This window comes from Sminthopsis crassicaudata, chromosome 2 (genome assembly GCF_048593235.1).
Source record: "Sminthopsis crassicaudata isolate SCR6 chromosome 2, ASM4859323v1, whole genome shotgun sequence".
Lineage (NCBI taxonomy): Eukaryota > Metazoa > Chordata > Mammalia > Dasyuromorphia > Dasyuridae > Sminthopsis > Sminthopsis crassicaudata.
Genome location: NC_133618.1, coordinates 531,498,982 through 531,524,641, shown reverse-complemented (window position 1 = coordinate 531,524,641; position 25,660 = coordinate 531,498,982). Strand labels below are relative to the sequence as shown.

At 36.9% G+C, this 25,660-nt stretch overlaps 1 protein-coding gene across 3 annotated transcripts in view; it reads right to left on the bottom strand.

Annotated features, from left to right (window-relative positions):
* The window catches only part of CCNB2 (cyclin B2), a 37,784-nt gene extending 25,039 nt beyond the window's left edge, over positions 1 to 12,745 (bottom strand). Inside the window, exon 1 of one of the 3 annotated variants that reach the window (XM_074294652.1) lies at positions 12,569 to 12,745. In XM_074294652.1, the coding sequence (XP_074150753.1) occupies positions 12,569 to 12,592 (24 nt within the window). In that variant the 5' untranslated portion in view covers positions 12,593 to 12,745. Of the gene's footprint in view, positions 1 to 11,286; positions 11,380 to 11,719; positions 11,741 to 12,568 lie in introns of those variants that run through there. The other 2 variants (XM_074294653.1, XM_074294651.1) reach the window with 2 other exon arrangements.
* Positions 12,746 to 25,660: the final 12,915 nt, after the last annotated feature.

Sequence of the window (25,660 nt, the reverse complement as noted above, 5' to 3'; positions counted from 1 at the left end):
AACCCTGAGGAAGTTGACAGCAGAGAATCAACAGACAACAACCTAAAGGGGAACGATTCCTGCCCCCCATCACATAACTCTCTCCTAGAAGAAGCTCTTAAAAAATTGAGGGAGATCAAAGAAAAATGGGGAAAAGAAAGGGAAGTTATGATAGAGAATAACAACGTCCTGAAATTGGAGTTGGAAAAAATAAAGAATTCACAGGAGATGCAGGGAAACAAAATTAGTGAATTAGAAAAGGTTAAAAAAACACAGGAAAGTAGGATTTCTGAATTGGAAAAGATAAAAAAGTCTCAAGAAAATAGAATTTCTGAATTGGAAAAAGAAAATAATTCTCAAAAAAAAAATTAGGGAAATGGAAAAAAACTCAATAGAGCAAAATAATTCATTTAAAAACGAAATTGGGCATTTACAAAAAGAACTAAAAACTGTGAAAGAAGAAAATAACTCCTTAAAAGTCAGGATGGAACAAATAGAAATGAATGATTCACAGAGAACCCAAGAATCAGTCAAACAAAACAAAAAAAATGAGAAGCTGGAGAACAACGTCACATACTTACTGGGAAAATCTATAGACCTGGAAAATAGATCTAGGAGAGATAATCTGCGGATTATTGGACTTCCAGAAAACTATGACCAAAAAAAGAGCCTAGATTCTATTTTACAGGAAATTATCAAAGAGAACTGTCCAGAGATAATAGAAACAGAAGGGAAAGTAGATGTGGAAAGAATTCATCGAACTCCTTCTGAAATAGACCCTAAAAAAAGAACACCACGGAATATTGTGGCTAAGCTGCAGAATTACCACACAAAGGAGAAAATCCTGCAAGCAGCTAGAAAAAAACAATTTAAATACCAAGGTGCCACAATAAGGGTCACCCAAGATCTGGCTGCCTCCACATTAAAAGATAGAAGGGCCTGGAACCTGATATTCCGAAAAGCAAAAGATCAAGGACTGCAACCAAGAATGAACTACCCAGCTAAGTTTAGCATCTTTTTCCATGGAAGAAGATGGTCATTCAATGAAACAGAGGAATTCTATATGTTTCTAAGAAAAAAACCAGACTTAAACAAAAAATTTGATCTACATCCACAAGACTGAAGAGAAACAGAAAAAGGTACACAGAACCCTTGAGAACTGTAACTCTGTTGTGGGTATATAAAAAATACTCAAGGATAATTTGATTTTACTGATATAAAAGAAAAAAAGGGGGGTGTGGTAAAGGGAAGGAGGTCGGTTCAGAAAAAGGGGAAGGAGTGATAAAAAGAGGGAAACTACATCCCAGGAAGAGACATAGAAAATACACCATATCTGAGGGAACTTAGTGAGGGGGAGAATCATTGTGTGAATCTTACTCTCATCAGAAGAGGCTCAAAGAGTAAATAATTAACATATTTGTTTTTCAGAGAATTTTCTCTCACCTCATTAAAAGGGGGGAGAGGAAAAGGGGAAAGGAAAAGGAGAATAAGTGAAGGGACTTGGAGGGAGGGGGGAGGGATCCTAAAAAAAAAAAAAAAAAAAAGAGGGAGGGTTGCGCGTCACAAGGGGGGTCTGTAAATTAAATATCGGGGAGGGTGATCAGGGGGGTCAAGGGAAAAAAGTATAATCTGGGGATAATACGATGGCAGGAAACACAGAATTAGTAATTTTAACTGTAAATGTAAATGGGATGAACGATCCCATCAAACGGAGACGGATAGCAGATTGGATCAAAAAGCAGAACCCTACAATATGTTGTCTACAGGAAACACACTTAAAGCAGGGAGATACATACAGAGTAAAGGTAAAAGGTTGGAACAGAGCCTATTATGCTTCAGGTAAAGCCAAAAAAGCAGGGGTAGCTATCCTTCTCTCAGATCAAGCAAAAGCAGAAGTAGATCTAGTTAAAAAAGATAAGGAAGGAAACTATATCCTGCTGAAAGGTAGCATAAATAATGAAGCCATATCAATACTAAACATATATGCACCAAGTGGTATAGCATCTAACTTTCTAAAGGAAAAGTTAAGAGAACTGCAAGAAGAAATAGACAGTAAAACTATAATAGTGGGAGATCTCAACCTTGCACTCTCAGATTTAGACAAATCAAACCACAAAACAAACAAGAAAGAAATTAAAAAAGTAAATAGAACATTAGAAAAACTAGGTATGATAGACCTTTGGAGAAAACTGAATGACAATAGGAAGGAATATACTTTCTTCTCAGCAGTTCATGGATTCTATACAAAAATTGACCATATATTAGGACATAAAGATCTCAAAATTAAATGTAGGAAGGCAGAAATAATAAATGCCTTCTTCTCAGATCACAATGCAATAAAAGCTACATTCAGTAAAAAGTTAGGGGTAAATAGACCAAAAAGTAATTGGAAACTGAATAATCTCATCTTAAAGAATGACTGGGTGAAAGAGCAAATTATAGAAACAATTAACAATTTCACCCAAGATAATGATAATGATGAGACATCATATCAAAATCTTTGGGATGCAGCTAAAGCAGTAATAAGGGGAAATTTTATATCTTTAGAGGCTTATTTGAAGAAAATTGAGAAAGAGAAGATTAACGAATTGGGCTTACAACTTAAAAGGCTAGAAAAAGACCAAATTATAAACTCCCAACCAAAAATTAAACTCGAAATACAAAAATTAAAAGGAGAAATCAATAAAATTGAAAGTAAAAAAACTATTGAATTAATAAATAAAACCAAGAGTTGGTTTTATGAAAAAGCCAATAAAATAGATAAACCTTTGGTAAATTTGATCAAAAAAAAGAAAGAGGAAAATCAAATTGATAGTCTTACAAATGAAAAGGGGGATCTTTCCACCAATGAAGAGGAAATTAGAGAAATAATAAGGAGTTACTTTGCCCAACTTTATGCCAATAAATTTGATAACTTAAGTGAAATGGATGACTTTCTCCAAAAATATAGGCTCCCTAGATTAACAGAGGAGGAGATAAATTGCTTAAATAGTCCCATTTCAGAAAAAGAAATAGAACAAGCTATTAATCAACTCCCCAGGAAAAAATCCCCATGGCCAGATGGATTCACATGTGAATTCTACCAAACATTTAAAGAACAATTAGCCCCAATGTTATATAAATTATTTGAAAAAATAGGGGATGAAGGAGTCCTACCAAACTCCTTTTATGACACAGACATGGTACTGATACCTAAACCTGGTAGATCGAAAACTGAGAAAGAAAATTATAGACCAATCTCCTTAATGAATATTGATGCTAAAATCTTAAATAAGATATTAGCAAAAAGACTTCAGAAAATCATCTCCAAGATAATACACTATGATCAAGTAGGATTTATTCCAGGAATGCAGGGCTGGTTTAATATTAGGAAAACTATTAATATAATTGACCATATTAATAATCAAATTAATAAGAACCATATGATCATCTCAATAGATGCAGAAAAAGCATTTGACAAAATCCAACATCCATTCCTACTAAAAACTCTTGAGAGTATAGGAATAAATGGATTATTCCTTAGAATAATCAGGAGTATATATTTAAGACCGTCAGTAAGCATAATATGCAATAGAAATAAACTGCAACCTTTCCCAGTAAGATCAGGAGTGAAACAAGGTTGCCCACTATCACCATTACTATTCAATATAGTACTAGAAACGCTAGCCTCGGCAATAAGAGCCGAGAAAGAGATTCAAGGAATTAGAGTAGGAAATGAGGAAATTAAACTATCACTTTTTGCAGATGACATGATGGTATACTTAGAGAACCCCAAAGACTCTGCTAAAAAGCTACTAGAAATAATTCAAAATTTCAGCAAAGTGGCAGGATACAAAATAAATCCACATAAATCCTCGGCATTTTTATATATCACTAACAAAATGCAACAGCAAGAGATACAAAGAGAAATTCCATTCCAAACAAATATTGAGAGTATAAAATATTTGGGAATCCATCTACCAAAGAAAAGTCAGGAATTATATGAGAAAAATTACAAAACACTTGCCACAAAAATAAAATCAGTTTTAAATAATTGGAAAGACATTCAGTGCTCTTGGATAGGCCGAGCGAATATAATAAAGATGACAATACTCCCCAAACTAATCTATTTATTTAGTGCTATACCAATCAGACTCCCAAGAAACTATTTTAATGACCTAGAAAAAATAACAACAAAATTCATATGGAAGAATAAAAGGTCAAGAATTGCAAGGGAACTAATTGAAAAAAACTCAGAGGAAGGTGGTCTAAGTGTACCTGATCTAAAGCTATATTATATAGCAGCAGTCACCAAAACCATTTGGTATTGGCTACGAAATAGACCGGTAGATCAGTGGAACAGATTAGATACAAAGGACAAAAAAGGGTACATCTATAGCAATCTAATCTTTGACAAACCCAAAGATTCCAACATTAGGGATAAAAATTCATTATTCGGAAAAAACTGTTGGGAAAACTGGAAATTAGTATGGCAGAAATTAGATATGGATCCACACTTAACACCATATACCAAGATAAGATCAAAATGGGTCCATGATTTAGGCATAAAGAGGGAGATAATAAATAGATTAGAGGAACAGAGGATAATCTACCTCTCAGACTTGTGGAGGAGGAAGGAATTTATGACCAGAGGAGAACTAGAGATCATTATTGATCACAAAATAGAAGATTTTGATTACATCAAACTAAAAAGTTTCTGTACAAATAATACTAATGCAAACAAGATTAGAAGGGAAGTAACAAATTGGGAAAATATTTTTAAAAACAAAGGTTCTGACAAAGGTCTCATTTCCAAAATATATAGAGAACTGACCATAATTTATAAGAAACCGAACCATTCTCCAATTGATAAATGGTCAAAGGATATGAACAGACAATTCTCAGAGGAAGAAATTGAAACTATATCCACTCACATGAAAGAGTGTTCCAAATCACTACTGATCAGAGAAATGCAAATTAAGACCACTCTGAGATACCACTACACACCTGTCAGATTGGCTAAGATGACAGGAACAAATAATGACAAATGTTGGAGGGGATGTGGGGAAATTGGGACACTAATACATTGCTGGTGGAGTTGTGAAGGAGTCCAGCCATTCTGGAGAGCAATCTGGAATTATGCCCAAAAAGTTATCAAACTGTGCATACCCTTTGACCCAGCAGCGCTACTACTGGGATTATATCCCAAAGAAATACTAAAGAGCGGAAAGAGACATATATGTGCCAAAATGTTTGTGGCAGCTCTTTTTGTTGTAGCTAGAAACTGGAAGATGAATGGATGTCCATCAGTTGGAGACATGGTTGGGTAAATTGTGGTATATGAAAGTTATGGAATATTATTGCTCAGTAAGAAATGACCAGCAGGAGGAATACAGAGAGGGTTGGAGAGACTTAAATCAACTGATGCTGAGTGAAATGAGCAGAACCAGAAGATCACTGTATACTTCAACAACGATACTGTATGAGGATGTATTCTGATGGAAGTGGAAATCTTCAACATAAAGAAGATCCAACTCACTTCCAGTTGATCAATGATGGACAGAGGTAGATACACCCAGAGAAGAAACACTGGAAGGGGAATGTAAATTGTTAGCACTAATATCTGTCTGCCCAGGTTGCATGTACCTTCGGATTCTAATGTTTATTGTGCAACAAGAAAATGATATTCACACACATGTATTGTACTTAGACTATATTGTGACACATGTAAAATGTATGGTATTGCCTGTCGTTGGGGGGAGGGAATAAGGGAGGGGGGGTAATTTGGAAAAATGAATACAAGGGATAATATTATAAAATATATATATATATATATATAATAAAAAAAATTAAAAAAAAAAAAAAAAAAGAAAAAGAAAAAAAACTCAGAGGAAGGTGGTCTAAGTGTACCTGATCTAAAGCTATATTATATAGCAGCAGTCACCAAAACCATTTGGTATTGGCTACGAAATAGACCGGTAGATCAGTGGAACAGATTAGATACAAAGGACAAAAAAGGGTACATCTATAGCAATCTAATCTTTGACAAACCCAAAGATTCCAACATTAGGGATAAAAATTCATTATTCGGAAAAAACTGTTGGGAAAACTGGAAATTAGTATGGCAGAAATTAGATATGGATCCACACTTAACACCATATACCAAGATAAGATCAAAATGGGTCCATGATTTAGGCATAAAGAGGAAGATAATAAATAGATTAGAGGAACAGAGGATAATCTACCTCTCAGACTTGTGGAGGAGGAAGGAATTTATGACCAGAGGAGAACTAGAGATCATTATTGATCACAAAATAGAAGATTTTGATTACATCAAACTAAAAAGTTTCTGTACAAATAATACTAATGCAAACAAGATTAGAAGGGAAGTAACAAATTGGGAAAATATTTTTAAAAACAAAGGTTCTGACAAAGGTCTCATTTCCAAAATATATAGAGAACTGACCATAATTTATAAGAAACCGAACCATTCTCCAATTGATAAATGGTCAAAGGATATGAACAGACAATTCTCAGAGGAAGAAATTGAAACTATATCCACTCACATGAAAGAGTGTTCCAAATCACTACTGATCAGAGAAATGCAAATTAAGACCACTCTGAGATACCACTACACACCTGTCAGATTGGCTAAGATGACAGGAACAAATAATGACAAATGTTGGAGGGGATGTGGGGAAATTGGGACACTAATACATTGCTGGTGGAGTTGTGAAGGAGTCCAGCCATTCTGGAGAGCAATCTGGAATTATGCCCAAAAAGTTATCAAACTGTGCATACCCTTTGACCCAGCAGCGCTACTACTGGGATTATATCCCAAAGAAATACTAAAGAGCGGAAAGAGACATATATGTGCCAAAATGTTTGTGGCAGCTCTTTTTATTGTAGCTAGAAACTGGAAGATGAATGGATGTCCATCAGTTGGAGAATGGTTGGGTAAATTGTGGTATATGAAGGTTATGGAATATTATTGCTCGGTAAGAAATGACCAGCAGGAGGAATATAGAGAGGCCTGGAGAGACTTAAATCAACTGATGCTGAGTGAAATGAGCAGAACCAGAAGATCACTGTACACTTCAACAATACTGTATGAGGATGTATTCTGATGGAAGTGGAAATCTTCAACATAAAGAAGATCCAACTCACTTCCAGTTGATCAATGATGGACAGGGGTAGCTGCACCCAGAGAAGAAACACTGGGAGGGGAATGAAAATTGTTAGCACTAATATCTGTCTGCCCAGGTTGCATGTACCTTCGGATTCTAATGTTTATTGTGCAACAAGAAAATGATATTCGCACACATGTATTGTACCTAGACTATATTGTAACACATGTAAAATGTATGGTATTGCCTGTCGTCGGGGGGAGGAAATAGAGGGAGGGGGGGTAATTTGGAAAAATGAATACAAGGGATAATATTATAAAATATATATATATATATATATAATAAAAAAAAAAAAAAAAAGAAAAAAAAAACTAGAATTGGGAAAGTGGAAGTTAATAACTCCATGAGTTATTATCATACAAAATCAAATCATATTAATCATACAAAATCAATATTAATCGATGTTAATCATACAAAATTCAATATTCAAAAAAAATTCAATCAAAAAAATCAATATTAATCATACAAAATCAAAAGAATGGGGAGGAGGAGGAAAAAGAAGAAGAAGAAGAAGAAGAAGAAGAAGAAGAAGAAGAAGAAGAAGAAGAAGAAGAAGAAGAAGAAGAAGAAGAAGAAGAAGAAGAAGAAGAAGAAGAAGAAGAAGAAGAAGAAGAAGAAGAAGAAGAAGAAGAAGAAGAAGAAGAAGAAGAAGAAGAAGAAGAAGAAGAAGAAGAAGAAAAAGAAGAAGAAGAAGAAGAAGAAGAAGAAGAAGAAGAAAAGAAGAAGAAAAGAAGAGAAGAAGAAAAGAAGAAGAAGAACAAGAAGAACAAGAACAAGAACAAGAACAAGAACAAGAACAAGAACAAGAACAAGAACAAGAACAAGAACAAGAACAAGAACAAGAAGAACAAGAAGACGACGACGACGACGACAATGTGAAATATCTCACTGGAAAAAAGGGCTAACCTGGAAATTAGATCCAGTAGAAACAATTTTAAAATTATTGGTCTATCTGAAAGTCATGATCAAAAAATGAATCTAGACATTACCTTTCAAGAAACCATAAAGGACAACTGCCCAGATATTCTAAGACCAGAGGGTAGAATAGAAATTGAAAAAATCCAGTGATAACCTCTTAAGAGAGATTCTTCAATGTAAACTCCCAGGAATATTTGAGCTCCAAAATAAAAAAGAAAATATTGCAAGCAGTCTGAAAGTAACAATTTTAATATTTTGGAGCCAAAGTCAGGATAGATAACACAAGATTTAGAAACTTCTACATTAGAGAACTGGAGGGTTTAGAATATGATATTCTAGAGGAAAAGGGAACTAGGATTACAACCTTTGGTAGTGGGGGAAAGGAAGGATATGGATAGGAATGGAAGTATTCCTATAATAATAATAAATTACTTATTATTCCTATAATAAGAAATTATTTATTAATAATTTATTATTCATATACATATGAATAAAAAATTTTACTTTTAAATACAAAACTCAAGAAAATCATAAAAAGGTTAGCAGGAAGGAAAAATCATAAAAGATTCAGTAAGGTTAGACTGTTATTAACTCCTAAAACCATCTTCATAATTAGAAGTATACAAAGAAAATCCAATTGTAAGTTTAATATGATAGAATGACATCAAAAGAAATTAAATTAAGGAGTGAGAAAAAGGAATGCACTGGGAAAATGGGAAAGGGAGAGGAAGAATTCGATAAATTATTTCACATAAAAGAGACAAAAGAGCTTTTACAGTAGAGGAAATGTGAAGTCTGTTGAAGGACATATATTACTCAAATTACATAGTCAGTTGAATACAAAAATCTATCTTATCTTACAGGAAAGTAGAAGGAGAGGGGATAAGGGGGGGGGTGGCCATAGAAAGGAAAGTGATTTAGGGGAGGCAGGAATCATAAGCAAAACACTTTTGAGGATGGGGTAAAAGGAGAGACAGTAGAATAAAGAAGAAAATAGAAGTCAGTTAAAACTATGAGGAAAAACTTTTATAGCAACTTTCTTTGATAAAGGCCTCATTTTTTTTATTATAGCTTTTTATTACAAGATATATGCATGGGTAATTTTTCAGCATTGACAATTGCAAAACCTTTTGTTCCAGTTTTCCCCTCCTTCCCCCCACTCCCTCCTGCAGATGGCAGGTTGACCAATACATATTAAATATATTAAAGTATAAGTTAAATACAATATATGTATACATGTCCATACAGTTGTTTTGCTGTACAAAAAGAATCGGAATTTGAAACAGTGTAAAATTAGCCTGTGAAGGAAATACAAAATGCAGGTAGACAAACATAGAGGAATTGGGAATTCTATGTAGTGGTTCTTTTCATCTCCCAGAGTTCTTTTCCTGGGTGTAGCTGGTTCTATTCATTATTGAACAAATGGAACTCATTTGGATCCTCTCATTGTTGAAGAGGGCCATGTCCATCAGAATTGAGTAGCATAGTATTGTTGTTGAGGTGTATAATGATCTCCTGGTTCTGCTCATTTCACTCAGCGTCAGTTCATGTAAGTCTTTCCAAGCCTCTCTGTATTCATCCTGCTGGTCATTTCTTACAGAACAATAATATTCCATAACATTCATATACCACAATTTATTCAGCCATTCTCCAATTGATGGGCATCTACTCAGTTTCCAGTTTCAGGCCACTACAAAGAGGGCTGCCACAAATATTCTTGCACATACAGGTCCCTTTCCCTTCTTTAAGATCTCTTTGGGATACAAACCCAGTAGTAACACTGCTGGATCAAAGGGTATGCACAGTTTGGTAACTTTTTGGGCATAGTTCCAAATTGCTTTCCAGAATAGCTGGATCCATTCACAATTCCACCAACAATGTATCAGTGTCCCAGTTTTCCCACATCCCCTCCAACATTCATCATTACCTTTTACTGTCATTTCTACTTTCACAATATCTGGTGCATATATTCCTTTCTCTCAACTAAAAAACCTTCTATCTAAGGCTCTCATGATCTCTTGCCTGGATAATTGCAATTACTTTCCCTACTTGATTGCTAAGGTGATTTTTTTTTTTCTTAAAACATAAGCTGACAATGTCATTTCCCCTGTCCCTTGAACTCCAATCAAATATAAATTCCTTTGTTTGACATTTAAAGCTCTTTATACTGTATCACCATCCTACTTTTATAGTCTTTTCACATATTACCTTCTTCCACACACTTTATTAAAGCCCACTGGCCTATTTGTAGGGTCATTCCATCTTTTATTTCTGGGGCCTTTGAACCTTGTCCTCATGCCTAGAAAGTTTAGCCTTTTACTGATCCTCTCAAGATTCAGCTCAAAAACAGTAATGAACTGAACCAGCTACACCCAGCAAAAGAACTCTGGGAGATGACTATGAACCACTACATAGAATTCCCATCCCTTTATTTTTGTCCGCCTGCATTTTGGATTTCCTTCACAGGCTAAATGTACACTGTTTCAAATTCTGATTCTTTTTGTGCAGCAAAACAATTGTATGGACACGTAAACATATATTGTATTTAACTTATACTTTAACATATTTAATATGTATTGGTCAACCTGCCATCTGCAGGAGGGGGTAGGGGGAAGGAGGGGAAAACTGGAACAAAAGGTTTTGCAATTGTCAATGCTGAAAAATTACCCATGCATATATCTTGTAAATAAAAAGTTATAATAAAAATTTTTTTTTAAAATTCAGCTCAAATCCTACCTTCTGCAGGCTTACTTTAGATTCATTTTGTATGTATCTAGTTATTCCATATTATATGATTCATTCGAATGTGAGTTTCTTAAGGCTTTTATAGCCTTTCTTTACATTCCTAGTGCACAATTGTTGGGATACACTAAGCGCTTGCTATCTCCTCTCCTCCCCCATTTGCAGCAGATTGCCTTCACTGTCATCCTCTCTTTCTCTCTAATATTTATTCTCTTAGATTTTTTTTAAATTTTATTTATTTATAATTTTTTGACAGTACGTATGCATGAGTAATTTTTTAAAACATTATCCCTTGTATTCATTTTTCCAAATTATCCCCTCCCTCCCTCTACTCCCTCCCCTTGATGACAGGCAATCTCATATTCTTAGATTTCTTTACATTGCAAAATCGTTCTTTGCCTCCTACAACAAGACCTGGATTTTCCCGAATCCCTGCCCCAAACACTGGGAAAGCTGAATCCTTCATCTTTAGAGCTCATACCTTAAAGATCAAAGCAGCTGACTGGTGACTGGCTGGTGTCCAGGTCATGCAACAGCTTTACATGCCTTAAGCTATTCATTCAGGATGTCTCACAATTTTCCGATTTATATTGGTTCTCCACATTTTCCCAAGTCTATCTATCTAGACTATCTTTTTGGAACATCCAATCCCACCTCATCAACTACATGTAGGGCATTTCAAACTACATGTCCTCTAGCGCATATCCAACTCAAAATCTTCCCCTCAGAATCTAGCCCTCTTTCAAATTTCCTTGTTACAGTCAAAATCCTTTCAGTTTCTCAGGTTGACAAATTCAGAATTATCTTTGATTTTTCACTCTCATCATACACAACTAATCAATTGCAAAAATGTGTCATTTTCCTCCCATATCTTTCATATTTGTCCTTTTATTTCTACTTAATACAACTACTACCTTAATTCAGACCCTCATCACCGCTTCAGTGGACCGCTCCAGTAGCCTCTGAATTGGTCTCACCACTGCACCGCCCCTTCCGGTATAGCTGCCAGAGTGATTTTCCTAAAGAGTCAGTTGTTCACTTAGCAGCCAACAAGTATTTATTTATCTATTCAGGGCTTGGCGCTATAGTAAGACCTGATCGTGGAATGGCAAAAAATGAGAAGAATGGCAAAAGCACAGTACCCGAGCTCAGGAAGCACCCCGAGCCCTTCCTCGGCCCCAGATTTACTTAGCACCTTCAAATGCGGAGGAAGAGAAGCAGCATTTCATGAGAGTCAGCAGATAAAGGGAGATTATGAATCTGGACGAAAGCCAGTGGGGGAAACGAGGAGACTCTAGAGTTTCCGGCGCAGGGGCTTGTGCTTCTGGCACTTTGGCAAGGATAGCCTGGCGTGGGGAGAGACTGGAGCAGGGACACCTCCCCACGAGGGCGGGGAAGGGGGGGCGGCCCTTTAGGAGAGTGTCAGTGTCAGAGGCCGACTGGAGCTGCACGCGAGAACTGAGTGGAGGGGAGGAGATGATGACCGTGAGCCTAGACTGCTGACCCAGCCAGAGAGAATGACCAACCCCGGTGAGAGGAAAACCTGGAGCAGTGCCCCCAAAACTTAAGAGCAGAATGTACTAGAGCTCTGAAGGGGAAGAACAGGGATTCGAACCAGGGCTTTGGGACAGACAATGGGGTGAGGGCCCTACAGCAGCAACCCCTCGCCCGAAAGAGGGTGGGGGACCGCGACTGCCTGGGGGCGTCTCCGCAAGTGACCAAGTGATAGGAGCGAGGGAATAGCCACCACGCCGCCAACTCACCGCGGGGCGTCGGAACAGCGCCATGGTGCCAGGGGTAGGCCAGAGAAGGAGCCGCAAGGTCTAGGCTAGACACAGAGAAGTGATACGACGCCCCCCGCCCCCCCCTCCCACAACAGAACCTGGTCCCAGGATCACGCCGCCGCCGGCCCTCAGTCCTACGGCCGGAATTCAAAAACCGCACCACTAGCGCTCTCATTGGCCCTTCCGCCTGGCGATGCGCGCTTCTGATTGGGCAGGCTGATGAGCCACATCTCCCCCCTCCCCCCCGCTACACGTTGATTGGCTGTTTCCAGGAACTTGTTGGGCTGTCATAGTAATTGGAGATTGTTTTCCTTCATGTATGTGGAGAATTTTTTAAGTAAAAATAATATATTTTTAAATTAAAAAGTGGCCTATTGGAAACAGAAACAAAATGGATCCGAACCGAAAGAGGGAAATGAAAAACTTGACAAGTTTTCCATCCATTCGTATAAATCCAAGACCTGATGACTTCTCGCGATGTTTCTACCAGATTTGGGCGGAAGTTAGACTGTGAAGCATTCTAAGAGCTTCAATTCCTTCCTCTGTGATCTGAGCCGGAAATCGGTGTACTGAGTTTTAGGTCTTCCTTCCTAAGTTAGATATCTGCCTATTTCTTAGTCCCAGTGGGCGAGGCAGGTGAGGGTGATGCTTTGCGGCACCTTTTTCCAGAGCCTCGCCTGGGAAGAAGGGTGGAAGGAAGACTCGTGAGGAACCTCTCGCACACCCAAGCATGTGCCTACCCACCTCCGATCTACCCCCGTGCGAGAATCTAAAATTGGAAATACGCATTAGGGACTCCTTTACTCCTAAAAAACACCCGGATCGCGAGAGGTACCGCTGGAAGATTCCTCTTCCCAGCAGTGAAGGCGCTAACGTGAGAGGCGGAGGAGGGTGAGATGGGACGCGTGGTGACGCAGAGCGGGAAAAACATCCAATGCACCTTCAATTTGCGTTTAGCATTTACTGAGTGTCTGTGGCAGGTTCTGGTTAGAGCTACGCCGAAGATAATCAGTAAAAAACCCAACAAACGAAAAAAACTGTCCTCGAGGAGCTTCACATTATTTTGAGGAAACCGCTAGTTTGGCCGTTGGGTAACAAAATATACCCCGAGTCTCAGCTCCAAGCAGGTCCGTATTCTCCAAAAATCCCTGACCCTAGATTTCCTTCTTGTAAAGGGAGTTATTTTTCTGCCACAGCCACTTTGTTGGAGGGGGAGAGAACGGGAACAGGATTAAAAGCTGTGTAAGCATAAGATTGGAAAATCATTTCATCTTTTAACCTATTTTCTGGTCATATTGGGGATAATAGTGATTTTTCACCTACGCTAAACATTTGCCTGGTGCCTAGTTACCTTGTGCAAGATAAAAACTATTTCTCGTTTCCAGGCAAAGTAGATAAGAACAATAGGACTACAAATCAGGGAAGAGGCTGATTCATTATGCTCTTAAAATGAGCAACAAGTCCTCAGCTTAGATTAAAAACCTTTCAAAAATAAAGGAGAGGAGCAGCTAGGTGGCGCAGTAGATAGAGCACTGGCTTTGAAGTCAGAAGGACCCGAGTTCAAATTTGATCTCAGACACTTAACAATTCCTAGCTGTGTGACCCTGGGCAAGTCACTTAACCCAGATTGCCTCAGCAAAAAGCAAATAATAATAATAACAAAGAAAAAAGTTTCACTTCTCTTTCATCCCCAACTCTAAGAATCTTACAGTGATAGTGCTAGTGTGATGTATATTGTACAAAAACAGTTCAAATTAGTAGAAGGAAAAAGATGTATTATTAAAATGTTACATGAGTTTTAAGGAAGAAAAGGTACTTCCTCCTTAAGGAAGGCTTAAACAGAAAGCTGCTATGTACAGCAGGGAAACGAATGAGAGAAATACAAGGCTTTGCCTATGGGAGAGGGAGAGAAAAGTCTTAAAGGAGAATAAAATATTTCAGAGTCTACTCATTTATTTAGTTTACTTATTCAGTGCCATACCCATCAAACTACCAAAGTTATTTTGTAGACCTAGAAAAAAATAATAAAATTCATTTGGAAAAGCAAGAGGTCAAAATATCAAAAGAATCAATTAAAAAAAAAAGTCAAGGAAAACTCCCTAAAAATGCTAGAATCCAAACTATATTACAAAGTAGTAATCATGAAAATAATTTGGCACAGGCTAAGAAATCGCATCTGTGACATACTGAATTAAGTGACTAGTAGTCCAATGTTTTATAAACCCCAAATTCTAATCTTTGAGGGCATAAACTCAATATTTGACAAAAACTGCTAGGAAAACTGGAAAGCAGTCTGACAAACTAGGCATAGGCTGAGATCTCCCACCAAATACGAAGATAAAATTAAAATGGGTACATTTCTTTGATATAAAGGGGGGTATCATAAGTACATCTTGTAAGCATGGGAAGAAATGGTCTGTCACAAAAAAAGGAGTTTTTTTTAAACAGATAAAGACAATTATGGGAGGTGTCATTGAAAATTACTAAGAATGGGAAATGAGTGTAAACTGTTATTTTTACCTTCTGAATCCAATTCTTCCTGTGCAACAAGAAATTCGGTTCTACACACATATATTGTATCTAGAATATATTGTAATATATTTAACATGTATAAGACTGCCTGCCATCTGGGGGAGGGGGTTGGGGGAGGAAGGGAAAAAAATCTGAACAGAAGTAAGTGCAAGGGATAATGTTGTAAAAAATTACCCATGCATATGTACTGTCAAAAAAAAAAAGTTATAAAATAAAATAAAAATTAAATTTAAAAAAAAAAAGAAAATTACTAAGAAAAGGGATGAATAAATTATGATCCACAACATTAGAGGGAGTATCATCAATCAATGAATAAGCATTGTTGGTACAAAGAAGGTAAAAACTCCAAATAAGCAGTATCCATATTAATAAGAACTTGGATCTGTTGAAGCACTGAACTATACTGGTATAAAATATAAGAGAGGAGGAGACTATAAACTCCTAGTCTGGACTGATAGATCTGTATTCCAAAGAGATCACAAAGAAGTAAAAATTCTTATTTGTACAAATATATAGCAGCTCTTTTTGCGATAGCTAAGAATTGAAAATTGATGAGGTGCCCATCAGTTGAGGAATAGCTTTACAAGTTTCAGTATTAAAGGAATAATGTTGTACTATAAGAAATGACAGATGATTTCAGAAAAACCTGAAAAGATTTAACATGAACAAAGTGAAGTGAGCAGAACCAGGAGAACTTTGTACACAGTAACAGCAATATTGAATGATGAACTATGAATGACTTAGCTATTTTCAGCAAACAGTGATCTAAGTAAGGCAATACCATAGAAGCTTATAATGAAAAATTCTGTTGACCTCCAAAGAAAGAACTGATATCTGAATACAGACTATTTTCTTTTTTTCCTCTTGTACAAAATAACTAATATGGAAATGTTTTACATGACTGCACATATATAACATCAATTGTTTACCATCTCAGGAAAGGAAGGAGGATAAAGAGGGAATGGAATTTGGAGATAAAAACTAAAAAAAAGTAATTGAGGGGAAATCAAAATATTAAAAAACAAAACAAAAACTTCTGGCCTGGGAAGCAAAAACAAATAGAAGGATTTGATGAGGTTAGTGGCAGTGTAGCTCAAACGTGAAAGAATTGACAAATCTTTTTAAAAAGTGGCAAAAAGAAATTTATTGGCATTGAGAAGTCAGCTTTTGCTAGGAGGCTGACTTCCTCAGTGGCAAAGTCCTGACAGAGAAGTAAAGGTTGCAGAGAAATTCTGGCAGAGAGAGAGATAAAGAGGGCTGTTAACACTGAGAAAAGGGTGTCTTTTCAACAGGCAGGGTCCTGGCAGGCAGCTATGCCAAGGAGAGATGCTCCTTGGCCTGGCATAGTCCTGCTTTTGGGCCTTTGCAAAGAAATGAGTCTAAAATTGCATGTGCTTATAAGGAAATCTGAAACTAAAATTTCAACCAAAGGAGATTCTCTCAATGTTGTCACTGCCCCCAGGCCTATATTTCTGATTGAATGAGACCACTTACTGGGAGTGGTCCTGAGCCAATTTTCAGCTCAATAGAGGTCTATAGAAATATCAAATCTAGCTCTCCAGCTAAATGAGACCACTTAAGTAGGAGTGATCCTGGACTTAACTCAATAGAGGGTGCAGCTTAGTCCCACCAAGATAACAGAATGAAACCACTTTATTTTGATTCCCTGAGACAGGCCTGTACCAGAGGAGAGTTTCTTCAGAGTTCAAGGAGTTTCTATACCCCAAAGTCAGGACAGTTTCAGGGTTCCCCCGTCAGGTAGTCTCATCAGTTGAAAAACAAAGCAGAGGGAACATGTTTATTCATTCATTTTCATGAGGAAAGAATGTAGATTATAAGTTCAGTTTTAGAAATGTTGAGTGTGAGGAGCTTGTGAGATATTAAAGTGGCATAGATAGTTGGCAGTTGGGAATGTGAGTCTGGATCTTGAAAAAGATTTGAGAATCAAAATTTGAAAAATATGTAATCAGGCAAGAGGGCTGAAAATGCTGTATTAGTTACATGATATTGATGGGGGTGAACCCTGAAACTGTCCCCCCTTTAATCTGTAAAAGAAAGAGACACAAGGTCTCAGGCTTTTCCCCTGGGAAAGCATACCTTCCCAGATGAGCCCTTCCCAAGATAAGTAGCTTCATTCGATCAGAAATCTGGGGCAAATCACCCTCCATTGAAACAAGATCCTTTGTGAGTGGTCCAGATCCCTTTCTGGGAATTCCTAGAGTAGTGGAGGTGGGAGGGGAAACCTTTGAACTCCCAGTTAAATGATTTTATTCAATTGGAGATCTGTTTGATGGTCTTTTATTGATTAGCTCAGACAGCTCCCAGCCTCAGGCCAATATTTGCCCATATAATTAGGGGTCTGTTAACACATCTTTGCCAAATTCCTTATTAGTTTTTTCCACTAAGATTGCTCTTTCTTAATGAACAATAAACTTCCCTTTTCTGCCACTCAGACGTTTTGGGTTGGCAAATTCTTTCGCATTGGACCTGCACCGACCAGAGGGGATTCCCTACCCCAATTCTTGATCCTCTTCACTACCATTATTAGCATCTCACCAATATCAGAGGAGAAGAATGAAAAGAGCTATCAATAGAACCAAGAGATTGCAGATGTGTAAGCCAAAAGAGGAGACATTATCAAGGAAAGAGTGATTAGATGGCTCAAATGTTTTAGAAAGGAAAAGGAGGATGAGGACTGTGAAAATGGCATTGAGCTTGGCAATTAGGAAGTTATTTAGGACCTCCTAGAAAATTACTTCAGTCATGGAGAGGCTAGAAATTAAAATTAAATTAAAGTAGGCATCTGCCTACCAAATTGTCTTGCATATAAAACAAAATGTTTGTTGATAAAATTTTGAATTGAAATAATTTTTGAAATTACAACCCTGAACTTCCATTTCCTGATCCTCATGTGACAATTTCCCCTTCCTCTCAAGCTAGAGAATCAGCTTGTCTGGAGCTTAGAAAGTTGAAGATAAAAGAGAAAGACATTTCCTTTGGAGAATAAGATTAGAAAGAGGCAAAACCTCTTGAGGAGTCTAGTGGGATAATGAAATTTTGTAGAAACCTGGTAAAGGAAGATTATTATGGAATTAGTAGAGGAAAGAGGGCTGGAACAGGATTAGTTTTGTTGAGGTGTGAGAAATGAGGGTTTGAGACATCCCCTGACAGCAATGGGCTCGCCTGGCAGGTCCTCAAGCTTTGCAAAAGAATTTGTAAACCCCAATAAATGCAGGATCGAGGTTTGTGGCAAGAATGGGTTTATTTTGCTAAGAAAACAGCTTTCTTGGTGGGCAAACTGCTATTAGGACTTTTGCACTGAGAAGCAACTCAGCTGGTATTCCTGAATAAGAATTAGCAGAGAAGGATTGACTGGCCTTTCATTTGTTTTGGCCCAGAGCTGGGGAACCTTTCAATTGAGGGTGATGATCATGCTCCTGGCCAAAATCTCCAATTGAATAGGATATTACTATCTAGGAGTTTTCCCTATGAACAGGAAGGTGAGGCCCCACAGAGGCCAGGAGGGTTTGATCTTCAGGACCATCCTTTCCCCCAAAATTAAAGGGGACACAGTTTACATCAGGGCCTCTCTAACCCTTCCCCCTTTTCTCCCAGCAAAGATCAGAGGGACAGTTTATATCAGTTTTATTCTCCTAAGCTCCATTTAATTGTTATGAATATATTTCTGAATGGAACATGATTTTTTTTTTTTTGTTCGTTGTCCCTAGCTTTCCACTGTTATCTTCCCCATCTATAATGGAAGCTTCTTGGGCTAGAGACTGGATTGGGTGGATAACATCCTACTTTACCATTTCATAGCCTTAGACTTTACCTCATTTTTTTATAAACTAAGTTGTGCTTTAGAAACTCCAGCCAATGAAGAAAGGAGCCAGGGAGTTGGGGAATAAAGAAGGCAATGCCTTTTGCCTTTGTGCATGTCTCTAAAACCACACTTTGTGTGTCAGAGACTGTGCACCCTTTCTCATGAGGAAGAAATATTTTCCTACTCATAAAAAATAAAAATGATTTTTGGAGTTTACAATGCAGTATGTTCTATAGACTGTTAGGATTATTACTAGATGGTAACTCGGTTGTCTGTACTTAACAATTCTCTAGCTCAGAGCTCACACCTTTAAAGGAGTTCAAATCTTTAAAGGAGTTTACACCTTTAAAGGAGTTTGCTCATTGGTTCAGTAAGGAGCTCTCACAAGCCCATTCTCTGGGAGGATATAAGGAGCCAACATTGAGTAGGGAAGTCAGTCTGGAAGGAGTCAAGAAGGAGTCAAGGGGAGAAATTTGGGGAAGCTCAAGGAGATTCAGAGCTAGGATTCAGTGGATTCACAAGTCTAACAGATTCACAAGTCTAAAGGAAAAGCGTGCTCATGGGCTTCCGGGAGATTTGCAACTAGGATTAAATTCTGGGAAACCCACAATCCCATACTCTTGGAGGCATTCCCACATTTACATTCGTGCTGGCTGGAGGCTTTGGATTCAGAGGGAGCTAGAGACTGAAAGCTGACTGAAGACATTCTGAAAGGAAGATTCAAGACTTTGAAGGATGCAATATAGGATCTGGACTTTAACTTCTAACTGCATTTTGGGATTATTGAATTGAAACTAAAAGTAAGGCTGGCTCCAGAAACTCCCCAAGAGATCTGCCCCAGAGAACGATTGCGATTTAGAGACAACAGAACATTATATTTTGGCGCCCAACGTGTAGCAAAGACTTTTGCTTATCCTGATTGTGGCTGATTCTGAGCCCTTCAGGGAGCTAGTCCAGACTTCACAATAGACAGCTAGATTTCCATTTTTGCAAGATGATGATTTGAATGATCTAAAAACAACTATTTTGGAAAATTATTTGAAATTATACTAGAAAAAGTCACTTTGATCCAGCAGTACTACAAGGTACATACTCTAATGATGCCAAAGGAAAAATTCTCATACCTATAACATAGGGGAAAAAGTTTTTGAGGCAGCAAAGAACTAGAAGCAAAATGAGTGCCTATTAATTCTGGAATGGCTGTGCAAATTGTGATATGTCAACTCAAGAGAGTTCTCTATAGCACAACAAAATTTTTTCTTCAAATGTTTTTTTCCAATTCTATGTAAAAGAGTTTTCAGCATTCTTTTTTTTTTTTTTTAAAGCTGTTTATTTTCAAAACATATGCGTAATTTTCAACATTCACTTTTGCAAAACCTTGGGTTCCAATTTTTTTCCCCCTTTCCTTCTTCCACCCCCTCCCCAGACAGCAAGTAATCCAGTATGTTAAACATGTGCAGTTCTATACATATGTCCACAATTATCATGCTGGACAAGAAAAATCAGATTAAAAAAAATAAAATCCAAACAACTATGAAAAGAGCCACATCTATCAGAATTGATCATCATAATCTTGCTGTTGCTGTGTACAATGTTCTCCTGGTCTAAGCATTTCACATAGCATCAGTTCATTTAAGTTTCTGCTAATCATTTCTCATAGAATAGTAATATTCTGTAACATTCACATCGACTATTCTCAAACTGATAGCCACTTGGTTTTTAGTTTCTTACCACTACAAAAAGGACTTCAGCATTCATTATTGTATGATTTTTGAATTACAAATTTCTCTCTCCCTCCCTAAGATGGCAAGCAATCTGATAAAGACTATATACTACATTTAGTCATATTAAAACATATTTCTACATTGGCTCAGAATAAAAGGGAAAAACCCTAAAACCAAAAAATACAAAAAATGAAAATAGCATGCTTTGATCCGTACTCAGGCTCCATAGTTTTTTCCCTCTGGTTGTAGATGGCTTTTTCTTTTTTCTTTTTTTTTTTTTTTAAATGTGGATGACATTTCCCATCACAGGAATTGGTTTGGATCACAGTATTGCTGAGAAGAGGTTAGTTTATCATAGTTGATCATAGAACAATTTGCTCTTGTGTTCAGTGTTCTGGTTCTGCTCACTTCACTCAGTATCAGTTCATTTTTCTCCAGGTTTTTCTGAAATCTATCATTTCTTATAGCACAATAGTATGCATTACATTCATATGCCACAACTTGTTCAACCATTCCCCAACTGATGGGCATCCACTCAATTTCCGATTCTTTGCCACCACAAAAAGAGCTGTTTTATTTTTGTAAATGTGGGCCCTTTTCCTTTTTATGATTTCTTTGGGATACAAACCTGGAAGTGGTATTGTAGAATCAAAGGGTATGAAGAGTTTGGTTGCCCATTGGAAACGTTCAAAAGTACTCTCCAGAATAGTTGGCGCAACTCCACCAACAATGCCTTTAGTGTTCTTTCATTTTCTCACATCTCTGTATGAACTGATGTAAAACAGAGGAATGAAGAGATTTCAAAAAAGTTACAATAATGGTAAAGAAAAATAATATTGTATGACATAAGAACTGTGATCAATGCAGTGACTATCATTTGGATTACTGGAGAAGTATATTTTCTTATCAGATAGTGGACATTCGGAATGGAATGAAGCCTATTTTATCAGACATGAGTAATATCTTTGTTTTTGCTATTTTGTCTATAATTTTTTGTTTCAAGGGAAATTTCTCTAGGATTGATTAGTACTTTAAAGTGATACCTTTTTTTTTTTTTTTTTTTTTAAGAGCATCAATAAAATGCTTTTAAATAAGAGATCCAGAATAAAAGAACTTGTTTGGTAAAAAGAGAAGGGGTTCCATTCTGGACAGTATAAGGGAATGATTAAAGCACAAAGGAATAGTAAGTATGGAGGACTGAAGTAGATAGAAGTGAGAATAGGAAGAAAGAGATGGGGAATTGCTTTAGCAGGGATTGACTAAATCATAAGATTAAAGGGAGCAGGGGCAAGCAATTTGTTATTTCATATGAATGATCAGTTATTATGGGTCCCTACCCTCTAAGATCCTATGAAAACGGGGTAGTTTTGAAGACCAATGTGATGAGTAGATCCTAGGGGAAAAGGCTGGACTTTCACTCTTCAACTCTCCTTAGATATTCATTTCAAGATGGTAGGAAATGAAGCACATGAAAAAGATACCAACAGGTACAGTTCTTTATCCAAGTTATTCCACTATGTAGGCATGAACATGTGAGCACTCTCACAACACACACATACCTGGTTACTGCCTTTAGTCTATGCTAACGTTCAGATCTGTGATGGGTCAGATCCCCGCAAGTTATTTACTGCCTTACCATACCAAGAGATGAAGGGCTGACCTTTGAGTTCCCTTCAGAGCTGATCTATTGCTACTTCAGATAACTAGACTGAGGTCTGAGAAAAGCTTACATGTCAGATAAATGTCTACAACATCATGGTAGATCATGACTTTGGACTGAATCAAAGATGATGAAATTTAAAACAAAAAAATGTTTATTTTCCCCAATTTTTAAAAGTAATTTTATTTAAAGTTTTGAGTTTTAAATTCTATCCCTTCATTCCCCTCCCCCTTTTAAGACAGTAAGCAATTAGACATAAGTTATATATTTGTAATTATATAAAAAATATCCATTATTAGTCATTTTGTACAAGACTCAAAAGAAGAAAAAATGAAAGTGAAAAGTAGCCTGCTTCAGTTTATATTCAATCTTTCTCTGGAGATAGTCTGCTTCATAACTAGGCCTTTGAGATTGCCTTGGATCATTGTATTGCTGAGAATAACTAAGTCATTCAATTCTTCAAGGACCAATATTGCTGTTACTATGTACAGCATTTTTTCTTCTGGTTCTGTTCACTTCACTATCCATCAACTCATGTTAAGTCTTTCCAGGTTTTTCTGAAATCAAAAAAGATGAAATTTAATTTAGATCTGTCCTTATACTTGGGTCAAAAATAAAATACCTTTCCAATATAAAAGACCAGGGTTGGGATGGGGGCATAAACAGGAAATTCATCTGAAAAAGATCTGGAGATTTTAGGGTAGAGATCAATTTAAGTGGATATAGATGTGGAAGACTAAAAACCTACTTCCAATTTAAGCAATACTAAAAGATTTTTAGTATTTATAAATTTAAGTTTGCCATAAAAGTATATATTGGGGGGGAAATTGATTTGGGGCACACTCTTGAGTCACAAATGTTTGGATAATATCTTAAGAAAGACCAGAGAGCAGTTTGAAAAACAGATGAGTTTTAAAGAAAAAAGAAACAGGAATTAGGATTTTTTAAGTACAATTGAATTCAGAGAGGGGTTACAAAGCAAATAAAGTTTTTGATTGCTTTTTACTAGTTTTTTTTTTTTTTTTAATAGTTTATCAGAACTTTATAGCTAAAATGTAGATGTATTAGCTTGTTAGACATTGACCTCATGGTTGTCTTGAGTATTCATTGTGATGTTATGGCGTAGAAACCTTTATTTTAGATCTTTGAATTAATTCCATGTCAAGAATACTCCCAAAGGATCATTTCCCAGAGAAACATTTTGAAGAGAAACAGGAGATTTTTGGGTGGCAGTGGAGAAATTTTCCTTTCAAAGATTCTCTTCTGGTGAATTTGAATATTTCTTCATTCTTTGGTGCCAGATTTGTCAGCACTTTCCTTCTGATTTCCTCTGGTCCAGCAGAGAGTCATCTTTGTCTGTAGTGGAGTACGGAGGAGAAAGTGATAGTGCAGAAAAGAGTTCTTATTTCTAAAATCCCTTCAGCAATGACTCCAGGTTTGTTTTTCTCAACTCAAGAAAATCAATAGTGTTATTTATAGAAATTAAGAGGTTGGTCCAGAGGGGGAGCTTTACTTTTTAGGATCATAAGATTTCAGGCTAGAAGAGCCCTTAGATAGCATCTAATCAAACCCTATCATTTTACAGATAAGGAAACTGAGACGATTTGCCAAAGGTCACATAGGTACCAAGAAGCAAAAGTGGGAATTCAGCCAGCTTTTTTGGACTTGAAACCCAAGACTAAGACATCTCTAGTTATTTCTGTTGAGACTGGAAACAGGATTTGTGAGAGCATTTATTTGAATTGGGATCCTCAAGGAAAAAAAAAAAAAAAAAAAAAAAAAGGTGCCTGCTTACCAAATTCTCCTTGCAGATTAAATCAGGCAAACGAAGGAGAGGAGTGTAAAATGGGACAGGCATCCTAGGTCAAGTGGAGGAGAGATGAGTGTGCCAAATAAAGGGTAGTGGCAATTTATAAATAGGGAAGAATGACACTGAGACTAATTGTGGTCAGGGGTAAAAAACTAAACAAAAATCTTGGAAAAATAACAAGGCAGTGTAATGGGGAAAAATCAAGAGGGTACTGGGGGGTGGAGAGAACTTTAAAAAAAAATCAATTTCAGGTGATTCATAGATAAGAAGTCACCATAGATGAGAAATTTGTTCAACAGATTACTTCTTTAAGTTACAAAATCATACCTGAGTTTATGTTGTTTTCTCTCAAAAGAAATTAAGTTCTCTCTGAAGGCAAGAACTATTCCTTCTTTTCATGCTCACTAGTGGATAAAAAACTGGCTCCAGAACAAGTACTGAAGTCTTGTCTCTCAGATACTGGCTGTGACTCTGGGCAAATCACAACCTCTCAGGTCTATAGGTGACTCTTAAGTTGTAGAGAAGGTGCTGATTTGCATTGATAGAGGGAGTTTTTGCTTCCCCCTCCCTTTTTTTGCAATATGACTTTTTCATATATTATATGGAACTATTTCACATGATTTAAAATCATATTTCTTGCCTTCTCAGAGGATGGAGAGGTGAAAGGGAATTTGGGATTCAAAATGTTTTTTAAAAAAAAGGTAGAGAGACCACCTAGGAATTTCCTTATCTGAGAACTCTTGCCAGGTCAGAACCAAACTGTATCTAGAAATCTACCCTCCACCTACTCTTCTCCTCCCCTAGTAAGCAAATGCTTGTTGAAAATAGAAATTAATTGCTACAAGGCTATATAACCTATTCCTAGGTAAGAATGAGTCCTTTTAAAGCAACTTTCATTGCTCCAAGAAAATAAGTCTTGGGAAAGAGTTCTCTTATAGATGATAGTGAGTCCTTTAATACCACCATACCTTTCTGACCTTATTTTTAAGAGTTAAATCTGACATTTTACTCATTGGGAGAAGTAAAAGGTAATGGGCTGTGGTTCAGCATTTAATTCTATGAAGGTCCTCCATTTGTATAAAGATATGGGATGTGTACAAATATAGGAGTTGATCCCATAAGGAAAAAGTACTAGCATATTCAAGAGAACTGGATGGTGGTGGAATTAATAGGAAAGGTTAATTATTAAGCACTGTGGGGTTCTACAGAGCTAGGAGTAAAGAGATATTAGACAAAGTGAAGATGAATGGCCATGAAAACTAAGCCTGCTAGAAAAAGAATGGAAAACCAGGCTAGAATTATATAGTCAAGAGAGCTTTGGTAGCTGCATTTATAGTTACTAAAACCCTGGTAACAAAGGGTGAGTTGGACAGGACAAAGTGAAGCTCTGATTCTCATGGAACACCTAGCTAGGCAGTTGAGAAGAGAAGGAACTCAGAATTCTACCACCAGACTTAACTGAATTCTAAACGAATACGGGAGCTGATATAACAAATGAGAAAAAAACTAGAGAGGTCAGTGT